Here is a 13920-nt window from a genome sequence, read left to right as displayed (position 1 = left end):
TTTTTTTTTTTTTTTTTTTTTTTTTTTTTTTTTTTTTTTTTTTTTTTTTTTTTTTTTTTTTTTTTTTGTTTCTTAGAGAAGCTTGTTAGTTTTAGTAGAAAAGTTGCATCGGATCAGTTATCGTTTTCATCGTGGCGATGACTTTCGACCGATCTGCCCGTCGAAACGAACGAACAACACGGTTCTCCGGTTCGCCATCACGATTGCGTGCGACCGTGGAAAGAATCGGGCTAGAAGCCGCGTCTAGGGAGAGTAGAAGTAGCTGGTGATGGCCGTTTTCACGGTTTCAGACGACGTCGCCTGGCTAACGAAACCGTTCCCTCGCGACCGTGTTATACCATCGAACGATCTCGTGTCTGGTGATCGCGAGACGGCGCCCGTTATATAGGAGAAAAGCGCATGATTAACCCTCGACTAGTAGGGTGAACGTAGCTCTGTTCCCATAATTGGTAGGGTGGGATCAATTCGACGGAAAGAGAAAAAAATACCAGCTGTGCGATACAAGTCGAGTCACGCGACGGAGACAAGTCGTGCGTATACCTGTGCCTCGGTTGTCGATGCAAACCACCGACGAGGTCGGTCATGAAGGAAAATGTTCGATGGTTAGATCATAAAAATCGCTAATCCCACTTGTGTCCGTTCTTTTTTCTTTTTTCCCCCTCACGAAATCGGCCGATTTTTTGACTCGCTTTCGATACACTTGTTCTGTATATATATATATATGGGTCACTCGTTCGTCGAATCGATTAAATCCACGAAATGGAGAACAAATATTTATTTCGAATATCACGGGTTAACAAGGCGACGCTTTAACGGTTGCAGATCGTATAATTGGATGAAGGAACGTCGGAATCGCTATTATTTCGCTTTTATCGCGAAATTTTATATTTTTAATTGGAACACGCGAGCAACGAAAGTAATGTCAGATCCATGACCCGAAAGTAATTTTTTTCTATACATGGCGAATGAAAATGGCCACACAAAGTCACGTTTCTGCGATGTCAGATATACGGGGCTGCACTCGCGAAAGCGTTCAACACCGGTCGAGTGCTTTAACGCTGAAATTGGGGGAAAAAATAAAAAAGGAAATAGAAAAAGGGATTTAAAAGTTTGGAATTGATCGTTTTGATCGACGAGCGACTCGTATACGTAGATTATAGTAGATGTATGTTCTTAGGTCTTCCTGATCTTTTCACGTGTTTGGTGTGAGGTCGTTACAGTCTCTGTCTGCGATTAGAAACAAATAGATCACGTTCAAGTACGACTTGCCCTGCTCGCATGATTCATTCTGCATCGTATTGTCTCACTTTCTTTCTCATCGAACGTGTGACTACTAGTACTAACACTGGATTAATTTCTTGTCCAATCGAACGTCGCTATAATTTCGAAGTACAGCGAGCAATTGTCACTAAACAAACAGCGATCGAATAAAACTCACTCTTGTCTGTGACGAAGATTAACGTGCATTCACATTTCAGCCAAAAAGTAAAATGAAATTTCAGCTTCGCTCCGGAGGAATATATAGTTGCTCGTTCTAACTCCACACCCTACCAGTCGATGGTTAACATTAACAAATAACCGCGCGACGATCGAAGGAACGTCGTTCGTAAGAGGAAGCTCGCGGCTTTGCGACACGTAAACGCGTGGTATCGATCCCGAAAGCTTCGACTCTGTCGGAGGGGGATCGAGGAGAGTGCGAAAGCATTGCAAAAGAAGTTAGAATAGAGGTAGAGAAAAAAGAAATATCGATCCGATATCTGTGGATGTTTCACTTGACGTACGTGTTCAAAGAATTTCTTCCTTTTCTTTCTTTATTTTTTTATTTTTTATTTTTTTTTTTTTACTTCTCATGGAACGTCGGGATGGCCAGCGAGACGGTTGACTCGGCGAGACTCCGCTCGATCGTTCAACGCGGACGATCATTCACGCGCAGCGTGTTTAATTCGGTATCGGTGTAAGAAGCAACTTTCCTCCAGCTTCTTCCAAACGAAGATCGAAATCTCTAATCGCGGTAACTTCTCGTCGAACGTTAATCGAAGCTTCCACTCGGCCGAGAATCCACTGGCCATCCATCGTCCGTTTCGATCTTTCCAAGGAAACAAACACGCGGAGGATTGATGCGCGTCGATACGTGCGCGGCTTCCGGTTTCACTCGAGCACTACCTCGAAATTGGAGTACATTACCGTGTCGCGAGTTAATCGAATCGTGTCGAACGAGCCACATTTCTCCTTCGCTAGGCGAAGAAAATAAGTCGCGCGAAACGACTTGCCGAAACGGAATCTCGACTTTCGGCTGCCTCTCGCTTCCTCGCGGTGTTATTCGAGCCTCGACGATCGATCGAGTGGCACACAGAGTGTGAAAAGCTGCTGGAAAATCCGGCCTATGATCGAGAAACGCGATCCTATTCTGCTCTCGAGCGCGATGGAATAGCCGGGAATTGTGCCGGGATGAAAAATCCCGGGGATTTTATCGATATCGACGGTGCTTCGAGGACCACCGAAATTTCCCCCGATCCCCGAGAGTTTCCCAGATTCCTCCGATTCCGCGAGCGATCGTTAGTCTCCGGTCCTCGACTTCCGGCGTGTCGGCACGAAAACAACGCGTCTCGGACGCCATATCGATCGAGACAGAAGACGAGACGAGATATTCCCGGCAGTTCCGCGCGGACTCCATAGCGGACGATTAAAAAGAAGGCGAGAACAGACGGAGGAGGACCTGCTTGATTTGTGCTCCACGCCGTTTCCCATGTTCCGTGTTTGTCCTGAAACGCTCCCCGGAAAGTTCCCTAGTAGCAGCTAGATATTTTCCGTGATGGCCGAGCCCACGTTTCCGCTCAGCTATCCCAGAGACACGAGAGGCAGCTGATCGCTCGCGAATCACTCGGTGCGAGTTGTTGTGCCAGGCGAATTTCGTTCCAGGACGAACTCGAAGGGTGTCTATCGTCCGTTCGTCGAAATTTCGGAATAAAATCGTGGACAGTACCGGAGGAAGCAAATCGCTCGGTATAGAGAGGTAAAGAGACCATCGAGACGCGAAAAAGTTAGGCAGCAGGGAAAAAAGGACGGGAGGAAAAATATAGAATCGATTGGTTCGGGGGATTTGGTTGGCGTTCGAGTTGCCTCGAGCACAGCTCGCGCATTTCCACGGCTAATTTTCCACGGAAGGGGTGAAAGTTCGTGGACACGATTCGATGAGGAAGGGCAACGTGTATAGCACGTAATATCGTAATGGTGGACCGAGGACCGGAGTAATTGTTGGAGTGTTTTTGATTCTAGGGTGCTTACCATCAGCTCGGATCTGCCTACCGTTCTTCAAGTGTTGAACGAGGTCGTACCTAATCTCGAGGAGGTGAGTGTTGCTACCAGAAGAGGATCACACGGGAAAAGAAATGACTCAATCGTGAGACTTTTCACATGTTTTTTCTTATTTTAGTAGAACTGTTAAGCCAGTATAGTTAGAGCATACGAGGGTTGGTTCGGTAACTGTTAGCACCTTGATCGGTCGATTCTCCAGCCATCTGGGAGAGTATCTGCCTCGACTCTGTCCCGTCAGACTGTCCTTTGGTTGGTCCAGTTGGTCCACAGGGTGCTAACTACGATACTGCTCCAGCTTACAGGGTGTCCTGTACGGAGGGGAGTGCATTTCATAGCTGCATGAGTGCATCACGAAAGACGTAGAGAATCTAAACTCGCTCGAATTAACCTCGTGAAACGTCTCTTTTAATTTCTCCGCTTGCATGGAACACCCTGTACCTTTATCGACGACACGATCGGTATCTTCGCTGAGGAATTGGCGACGTCGAAGGTTCAGAGTCTAGTTCCAAAGAACGCATTGTGCCACGAATATTTACCGTCTGTTTAAAGAACGGCTATTACCATAAATCTCCACGTTACGGAACCATGTATGCGCAATGTTCTCTCAGAACGACTCGAAACGTATTGCTAGCTAGATAGGTCTATAACGAAAGAATAAAGAAGGAACAGAAAAAGAAAAAAGATGAGAAAAATAAGAAATAACGTACTGCGACGTGAACATAGAGACACTTAGAGCAACGGTAGCGCTTCGAAAGTGCAAATCACGTCCAAACCGATGGCAGACGAGGTGCTAAATCTTGGAACCGATTTCAGAATGGGTCCCGATACGGCATCGACGAGATCGACGTGCGCATGCTGGTGCACCAGAGCCAGGCCGGATGCATAATCGGCAAGGGAGGGCTAAAGATCAAGGAGCTTCGCGAGGTGAGTGAGAAATGTTCATACGCCATTACCGCGCGGGACGACATCGGTTTTACGATCGTCACGTTCGACTTCGTGCCAAGGCCTCCAGCGTCTGCTCGTCCGACGAATTTAGCCGTTCTCGAGGCCTTTACGCGATCTCCTTATTAATGGTCGTAGTCATCCAGCTATTTGCTCGGCAGTGTTCGAAACGCTTTGAACAACCGTTTCCGTTTCCGTTATTTTCGGACACGCGTCTCCGATTTGCCTTTACGCGATCTCCTTATTAATGGTCGTAGTCATCCAGCTATTTGCTCGGCAGTGTTCGAACGCTTTGAACAACCGTTTCCGTTTCCGTTATTTTCGGACACGCGTCTCCGATCGGTATTCGTTTGCTCTCGCGTTTCATCGTTCGGATGCGTTTCAAAGATAATTCGAAGGTTCGAGTTACGCAATAGGCAGAAGGTTTGAGAAGGCTATTCCATTAGGGAAAAGTAGGTCTCCAAAGTGGATTAGAATTGAGATTACCGGCATTAAATCGTTAGTACCGTGACCGATTCCGCGCCGGTCCGCCTCAATTCGAATGGTTTATTGCACAAGCACGGCTAATAAATCTGGAATTCACCGACCACGGGGGATAATGAGGAAATTATTCAGCGTTTCCTGTCGTTTTCCTCCTCCTCGCGTCGCGTGCCGTCTCTCCTGCCCCGTGAAAAATAAAGAAGCCGCGTTCCACAGCCGATCCTCCTTCTTTCGTTTCTTCGGGAAAACTTGACATCTTCGCGTTAACCGATTTCACGCGATTCCTCTCGCGCTTCTCCTCCACGCGTCGTTTCACCCGGGACGCGAGAAACGCTATCCTGGAATCAGTAGGATCGGAAGTTGGGAGCGAAAGAGGCTTCGAGTTGTTTGTCGAAAGCGACAATCGAGCGGCTTTTAATTAGCGGAACCGTGGCCAGATTTTACGTAACGACGGTTATCCAGCAGCTGGAATATGCAACGTGGCCAAGTGGCTCGTTACGTTTTCGCATTCGCAAGAGGTAAAACCAACCGATGCAGACCTTTTGTTCTTGGCCACTCCACGGCCGCAACTTTTCTTCTTCCGAGCTTTGTCGGCTTCTCCCCTTTTCTCCCTTCCGTATTACGTCGATCTTGACACACTCTCGTCTAACGACCACTGTGTTCGAGCTTCTTCCCGTTCGCCCAAGCGATTCGCCATTCTTTCCTTCCCGGACAATCGGAATCCTAGCGAAAGATTAATTCGCCGCGCGCGCCGGTATGCGACAACAAACTAGCGCCATCTGCGAGCGCTTGTCTGCGTGGTAGAGGGGTCGAAGGCACGGTACCGCCACTCGGCGACGTCTCCGAATCGTCGGGTTCGATCGGTGCTCGGCACGGGCGATTTCATTGATCTCGCGTGGCCAATTTTTCATCGGTTATCCAAGATTGCAAAGAAGCAAAGAGGTAGGACGGGGTGCTCCATTGATCGGGGTTAGAGGGAAATTTCGGCGAATTTCCAGACGAACAAAGGGACCTCTAAGTGTCAGCCTTTGTGCGAACTTAATCCCAAGTTTAACGACCTCGCGGTTTTCCGATCCGTTTTCCTCGTTTTCCGCCCTATTTCTACACTTCCCTTTTGTACCGAGACAATGTCGTCGTACGTCTTCTTTCTCTCCTTTTCTCCTTCTTCCTCCTTCGCGTTCCCTCTCTTCCTCCTTCTCTCTCTCTCTCTCTCTCTCTCTCTCTCTCTCTCTTTCTCTTTCTCTCTCTCTCTCAGTCAACAATAAGCGGTGCTATTTCGATACTCTCGAGTGCCCTTAGCTCGTGCAATATTTCGCGTATTTCCACTCGAGAAACGTGTCTCGTTTATTGTAATACTTCCGTGATCCTGGCGCCGGATGTTTCCCGTTCGAAGCAATAAAACCGGCTTGTTCGCGCTACATTATCCCCCTCCTCTGGCTACCCCTAATTTCTCGATACGATACGAAACGCGCCCGGAATCCTTGCTTGCTTCTCTCGCTTCGAGCACAGGTGAACAGATTGGAGGGTCTCGTTTGCGTCTTCTTTTCTCATCCCTCCGCCCATTCACGATGCTCGCTGATCGATCTCGTTATCTTAGCTTCGCCACTCGCGATTACAATCGAGTTACTATTACGAGATGCTTGTCTCCGCAGCCGTACAAGCGTTGTGGCACCTCCGAGGTTTTCTCCAAACTATCTTATTAAACGTAAATCAAATTTACGAACGCGTCCCGTGAATTTCGCCGGTTTGCCCGGCATTTTCTCGTCTCGACCGCGTTTCTTTCCATCGACGATAAACAGGCTCGCGGGGGGTTACGGTGGTCGCCCCGGCGTCGTCCAGTTTCTCCGTTGGAAAGCCGCTGGAATCGGTCGCCCGTTCGTAATTACGCTCGTTCACCCCTGTTTTGCCCTCTTCTCTTCGCTCAATTACGGCCGCGCGTTCTGAAAAAGTGTATTTCCCTTCTGGTTCAGGGTTCGTTAGCCGGCAGAGACGAATTGAAACTCGTCGATTCCGCGGTCGCATTAAAACTTTTCAGTCTCGCCCATCTCGACCAGACGCGCCCGCGTTACCCTGCTTCCTCGAATCGCGATACGAGAACCGCTCCTCTTTTATTTCTTCGTCCTCAACCACGTATAGCGGAATCTTCGAATTATTCGCTCGCGGGGAAACGGAGAGGAGCAACGGAGAAAAATTCCATGACGCGACGCAGGCTGATGGGATAATTGACGTAGACGATTGACGACTCGTTGAAGACGAACGTGTCGTAACACGGTGCTCTTTGTCCTCGAAGCGTTACTGCGGAGGGAGATATACTAGGGGTTTTTTTTTCTAGGGAAATTCTAAAATTCAGGAGGCACGCGTTTGCGTCGTTTTCACGTGACCATAGTCCATCCGTGATAATTGTTGCAGGGAACGCGACCGCGAACTTTTGTCGCGTCGAGCTGCCTAGATCCTTACGTAATCGAGTTTCATGGATAACAACGATCGCGTAACTGGCGAGCCAGTTATTCACGTGATGCATCGATTAGGTTGGTCGATTAATAAGGACCGTCGTTGTTCTCCATTGCGAATTAAATCGGTATGGAAACGCGGTATTACACCGCGTTGGAGAACGAGCGAGTAAGGTTTATTGAAATTACGGTACATTTTTGGAAATTTTGCAAATTTTTTGATACTTTTACGCGTCCATTGGGTATAATGGACGATATTCTGGGAATATTCTATATCGCGAGTGGCGTGGAAAAATCTGGAAAGTAGTAGCTCTCGAGTTATAAAAAAAACGAGGAAAATAAATCCGCAGAGGCTAGCGAGAAGCTAGATCGATAGCAACCGCGCCATCTAACGTAGTCGGCTAAAACCTCATCGTGTGTCGAGGAGCTGCCATGCATAAATCATTTTTGCCTTCCTTCTTCATCGCGATCTACCGGAAAGAGGGAAAAGAAAAGGCGATTAGCAGCGACTTTGAAGACGCGACGACGAAATGCCTTTTTCGCGCGAAATATTTAGCCCGATGGAAAAAAGCAGTTGTCTGAATTATCGATCCTTCTCGAGAGATCGAGCGCCGCGTCGAATCTCCATCTTTCGGCTGCCATGATCGCGTCTCCGCGCGGCGCCATTCTTCCGCTCGCGTATTTATTATCTATAGGAGATCAGGGCACGTGGATGTACGGGCACTTTACGAAACTTGCAACTTCCTTAAGCGCTTAATCTCGGAAAAAGTTTCAGCTTTAAAATGCCGCGAGGAGTGCGGCGCAAAAACCGTGGAATTCCGGGTCACGACGCGACGCGACGCGTTTCTTTTAACCTCCCTTTCGTCAACGGCGACGAAGTTCTCGTGCTTCCTAAATAACCGCGCGACACGGCAGGGGGTGGCAGTGGGTCGCCGAGCAGAGGGTAAAAAAGCTCTTCCCTCGCGAAGCTCGAAATTAATTCCAGGAAAGTACGCTAGATAATTACGCACACGCGATGCCTTTATTATTATCCGTCGCTGATGTATTGTCTACGCGTTAGTCGCTCACGGGAATCGCGCTTCTATACCATATTTCCCCGATTCTTTTTCACCGACACAGGCCGGAAACAGGTTTTAATATCCACCAGACCTATCGCGATCGATCGGGTGTGACCGTTGGATGAGAAAATGAAAGAAGTTTAAAAAAATCCACCACACGCGTGTACGGTGGAAGAAAAATCGCAGAGGCGAGTAACAAAAGCGGATAATTGAACGCGAAATTTCGACGAAACGTTTAAAAAAGATCGCGATAAGTTAAGCGTCAAAAATCCCATATGCGCGCGGTTTTGAGACTACTTTGTCTTCAAAGGGGGAATAGTTTTCGCGTAGAGGAATCTCTCAGTCGGGAGAGCTCGATTGGAACATCAAAGGGGTTAACCGTTGTAGAACAAGTTTAACGTGGATACTAGCTCGGAAACGCTGTTTCCGAAAGAAAAATATATAAAGGAATATGGGGGTTATGATAGGAAGTGGCGTGGTGGGACCTATTCGGCTCGTAGAGCGAGTTGGGAAAGACCGGGGGCCAAACGAGCACCTACCAGGCTTCGGGTTTTCCTGGCGCTCTCCGGCGCTCAGCGCCATGTGTTGCTATGGGCAGTTCTCGAAGGTCCACGCGGCACGCAATCCAAACAGGTGCTAGGGAACCAGGTAACGGACGGTTTCTAACAGCTGCCACGCCAGGTGCGGCTGCCTTCCCCGGACGTCGTGACACGGGGCAACAGGAGCTTTTCACGTGCGGCCACCTTCTCTTTCCGATTTCCTCCGGTTGCCTTTTTGCCCTGGCAAGCCCTCGTTTCACCAGCCGCTCCGATATTCCGCTTATCTCTCGCCCATTTTCCTATCATCCTTTGTCTTCCTATCTTCCTCTTCATCGAGACGACGTCTTATCTAGATCATCGTTCCGCATCTTCGCCAAGGTTATCGGCAATTTCCTCGCAGACATGATTTTAATTAAGCCATTCGACGTTGGAGGAGACTCTTTCAGAAATTTCTTAATCACCGGTGAAATTTCAATTCGTAATTCGACTTCTAGTAGTCTTTATTCTAAACTACGCCGGTTTCTCGAATTTTAGTCGATCACCGAATTTTCGGAAAATCGAGGAAAATAGAGGAAAATCGAGGAATCTCATAGACCAGGGCTCTCGAATATGTTCTACGGTTATGGGTGGAACCGCGGCTGAATTCGTCATCTAGAATTTTGAAAATTACTGCTCCGTTGGAAACTTGGAGCCATTCGGAAACGTAGCCCCGTCTTTCCTCCCTCCTTGCCGGTCGACGTACTCGAACAGGCCGCGCAACTTTCCCTTTTCCCGGGGGTACGGTTCGGGTCACGATGCAAAGCTTCACGGTAAGACCCGGAATAATGAAAAGCAGCGGCTGGTAATTCCGTTCGTGAATGAATGAAGGTGGGTGGAGTCTGAACAGCGGCCGAAACGGAATCAGGGGCGCATGACAGTCCTTCGAACCCTCTGCCTTTTCAGTTCCCGGTCGATCGTCCACGCGCGAGGATCCTCGAGTTCGTCCTCCGGGCCCTCCTGTCCTCCAGTTCTTCCTCTCGCCGATCCAACGGATCTCTCGATCGTCGCCGCGCCATTCCGCTTCCGATCCGTGTTTTCTCCGAACTTTGTGCCGCCTCTGCCACGACGAATACGCTGGATTTCCGAGTTTTAACGGATTTTTCGCAGACCATAGGTATGAGTTTTCTTCGGTTTATGACCACTTTCTTCTTCGTACGTATCGCGGTGATCTATGGAGCGGAGCAGCATGTGTTTTCCGTGAATGAAACGTGTTTATTTCGTGTTTATTCCGTGTTTCATATTTTTCTTTCTTTTCCTCGTCCTCTTTTTATTCTTTTTTCGAGATTGTTTCTTTTTCTCTTTTCGATTTCTTTTTCGCTGCGTTTCAGCCGGGTTAGATAAAACCTGGGGATCTTTATGGGAAAAAGTAGATTTTAAAAGATTTCCACTCGGTTTCGCTTTTTAGTCGGTGCAACAGACTCTGGTCCGGGAAAGTTTCGCGAGATAAACACGTTGTAATCGCCGGATTCTTTCTATCTCGCGGACCGAGTTCTTTTCACTCCGACACGTTTAGACAACTCTGTTACCCCCGGTAAGTCTCGCCCCGTTCGCACCAATCGTTATTTATTTAAAAAAAAAAATTAATTATTCGATTTAATCCGATTTCCTTAGGCCTCTACTCGTTGGAAATAATTTTGAAATTGGGGCTTCTTAGAATATCGTTTAACTCGGTTTAAATCAACGCAATGGCGGTCAGATTTAATAGCATAATACGTGTCGTTATGCTCATCGCGTGAAATCGGATGGACGTAGGTGTCAGTTTCGTGTGTGGAACGGGAAATGGAAGTCGAAGAAGCGACTAACCACGAATTCCTGCTATTTCCGGCCGAGGCGTTAGAAAACGAGCGAAATCGTTCCTTTAACGAGTATCCTTTGCAGGGGTGGTCCTCCGATGCTATCGGTTTCCTGTTCGAACGGAAACGCTCGGGCTCCCGATCCTCGTGTTTTTCCACAAATTCCCCCAGAATTTCCCTCCTCGTCCGCAATTTCTCAAACTCCTTCCCTTTGAATCTCGTTTGCGCGAATCCGTAAATCGTTAGAGCCTTGGCTTCTCTTTGCTACAGGTTTCGCTTCGATAATTTGCGCTTGTAAATCCCTCCACCGTGAACTTTGCACACTGACCGCTACATATCGGAAATTGCAGTACTTAATCACGAGTGAAAGACCGCGCGCGATTCAAGGAAAATCGCAGCTCTCGCTGGCCAAGTTTGCGATCCACCGCAAAGGGTTACTCGCGATCGGAATATCTTCGTTCGCGAAGGGATCTTCGTTTCTCGTCGAATCGTTGCAGAATCGAAGAAGTTGACTCGTGGAAGCACGAGGGTTTCGATTAGTCGTTCCCGGAACGTTTTCCCTTTTTCCGTCGATACAAATGCACGGTTCGACGCGAGAAACGGCGAGGGTGGCGTTAATCTCGAGATCGCCTTTGCCGGTCGATGTTTCCCTGCGGTAATTACGTAATATGCCCCTCGCGAGACGTAAGGTGGCACGGTGACGAACGTAAAAATGCTCACGTGAGAGTCGGATCCTGCTTCGCCACCCCTTTCTTCTTTCTTCCACCCGGCGAGGGGTGGCGCGGAGCCGAGAGATAAGCGAACGAGATCTCGCGTGTCATTTCGCCATAATTCTCGACGGTAATTTATGCTTTTCGCAGAAAAGCTGCTGGGACGTGGCGCGATGGCGGGGTAGAAAACTGAAAACAGACACGGTTCGGGAGAGAAAGGGTGGCGAAACGAAGTGGTGAAAACGCGAAAAGAGAACCACTTTGCCGGAGACAATATCGTATGTTTTAGCTACTTCGTAAAATAAACAGCCAACCGTCTTCCTCCGGCTTCGCCCCCCTTCCCCCGCGCAGCCGGCATTTTCATACGTTGTTTCAACCCCCCGTCCCGCGCCGCGCCCCCTCGCGGCGATTGTTAGCGAAAGGTAAACTTCGGACGCGTACTTTCATTCCGACCTTCTTTCTCCCGCCTCTTTCTTTCCGGTTTTTGATTTTATTTGTCCTTGCTTATTTCCTCTCGGCCAGTCGAGCTTCCTCGCCGATATTTTTCTTCCCCGTTTACGTTCGCCCCCCTCCGCCGCAGCTTTTCTAATTTCCCCGCGCTGCTACGTTTAATTTCTGTTTCATCGAACACGCGGTATTTCGAAGATCGTAACTCGTAACAGTCCCTAATTCGCGGCTCCATTTTCTTATTATTCTCGGCTCCTTCCATTTCCTCTTCGCCCCTGTCCGCTTTTCACGCCTGGCATTCGTTTCTCATCCCGATTCTATTTCTCCCCCGTCCTTTCCAATTTCTTCCTCCACCCACGAATCTCCCTTTCCCTGTTTCGCAACTACTACGTTATTTATTTCTCTGCTTTTCCTCGCGCACCCCGTATCGGCATACTTTTCGCGTCTTTTTCCCCCGTACTTCGTCGTTCAACTTTTCATCCAGAAACATGGTTTGCTCGACCGTGTACCCACTCTCTCCGTTCCTTTTCCCTCTCGCTTTAATACCATTTCTATCAACCCCCGATTCGCCCCCGTGTATTTCTCCCAAATTCCTCTTACCGTAGTCGCTTCCGCGTTCTTCCGGCGGGGGTTCGCCATTGAATTCCCCGCACTGTCTTCGTTTCACTGTCCCAGCAGGAGAAACAGCAGAGAAAGGGGAGAATTTCTCGTGAGAAGGCAGCCCCTGCACGCGGCCGTATTCTTACGCGAGCAACCAGCCGCACCGATGTGCTCAAAGACTGTTTATTAAAAAGCTTTTAGCGATATTAGACTGTCCACGAGGAAATTTCGTTCGAGAGACGAGGCGCCGCGAAATTTCCTCGGACTCGCCTCGGCTCTTATACTCGTTATCGGGGCACGGGCGGGGGAACGAGGCGGGAAAACTCGCGCAATCGAGATATTCCCTGTCGGAATTATCGTCGGGTTAATTTATCGCCGATTCCAGCGATTCGCCGATGAAACGGGGTGGAACTGCGGTAAAGGAAGTCTCTTACGGGGGGTCGGCTCGAAGGTTCCGAGTAATTCCGGGTTTACTATCCGAGGTGTAAAACGCGCGAGACCTGTGTGCTACCTTTGGTGTTTTACAAAAATTTCCGAATTCACGACCGACCCCGAGAGAGAGGGGAAAAAATGGCGCGTGAGTTTTCCGTGCGGTCGAGCCAAAGGGTAACCGTAAACTATTTTACGAGCCTCCGGTCGAATTTATTTCTCGTCGTCGTATCGTAGCCGCGATGCTTCGTTACGACTATGAAAAAGGGACAAAATTGGGAGAATGCTGCGCCGAACGGAGTATCGTATCGTGTATCGGGGCTGGCGAAGGTGGAGTCAGAGGAAACTCTAGAAAACTTGTTATACGCGGATCCGGTTCGTTTCCTCGTTTCGCCTTCTCCGCCCTCCTTTTCCCACCACAGGGGATGACAAGATTACTCGGCTATTTTTCCCCGACCCCGTTGACCGATTGTCGTCGACGTTCGTATCGAGTCACGTCCCGCTCCAGTTGGAATTCAAAAGCAACCAGAAATTCGGGTTAATTCGAATCAGCCGAGCAGAGGCTACCGGTGGCGGATATTTCGAGTATAAATCGGGAAAAAATAATTTCCCGACTTCACCTACTCGTCTCGAGAACAGAGTAAAATTCCGACATTCGTTTCGTTTCATTGGAAATCGAAAAAATTCGAATTCCCCGCTACCCGGCTATCGAACGCGGCGAATCAGCGCGATCGGTAGCCGGCAACTCGCACAATGTCATCGTTGTAACGAGTGGAAGCGCTATAAGCTCGCTTTCGCCCAATTACCACGGTCCTCGATGCGTGAATAACCGCACGCGCTTACGGAAACTTCTCACCTGTTGCGTGCAGCGATGCGTGCTCGCTGTTGACGCTAATCGTGGAGTATCCTCGCGCGATCGTTAATCGATCCGCGGCCTGTGTCCAGCTCGTCTTCCCGCAGAAAGCGTTGCCGCGAGCGTGACTTCCGCTTCGGCCATCTTCCTCCGATGGGCGCGGTTTGCGGCGAGCAGGCCTGGATCACCGGTTGACACATGTGGAAAACCGCACATCCTTCCCGTCCAGCGGCCACCATCTGCCCTCCTCGCGCTCGCCGCTCTT

The 13920-nt window shown here is 49.1% G+C and overlaps 1 protein-coding gene across 8 annotated transcripts in view; it reads left to right on the top strand.

Annotated features, from left to right (window-relative positions):
• The window catches only part of HnRNP-K (Heterogeneous nuclear ribonucleoprotein K), a 108009-nt gene that overhangs the window by 76711 nt on the left and 17378 nt on the right, over positions 1-13920 (top strand). For 7 of the 8 annotated variants that reach the window (XM_017899561.1, XM_017899559.1, XM_017899558.1 and 4 more), the window contains 2 exons: positions 3277-3400; positions 4129-4239. In XM_017899561.1, the coding sequence (XP_017755050.1) occupies positions 3277-3400; positions 4129-4239 (235 nt within the window). The remainder of the gene's footprint in view (positions 1-3276; positions 3401-4128; positions 4240-13920) is intronic. The other variant, XM_017899563.1, reaches the window with a different exon arrangement.

Source organism: Eufriesea mexicana, unplaced genomic scaffold (assembly GCF_001483705.2).
Source record: "Eufriesea mexicana isolate 0111107269 unplaced genomic scaffold, ASM148370v2 scaffold956, whole genome shotgun sequence".
Lineage (NCBI taxonomy): Eukaryota > Metazoa > Arthropoda > Insecta > Hymenoptera > Apidae > Eufriesea > Eufriesea mexicana.
The sequence above is the reverse complement of the archived record's forward strand: the minus strand, read 5'-3'. Positions and strand labels throughout refer to the sequence as shown.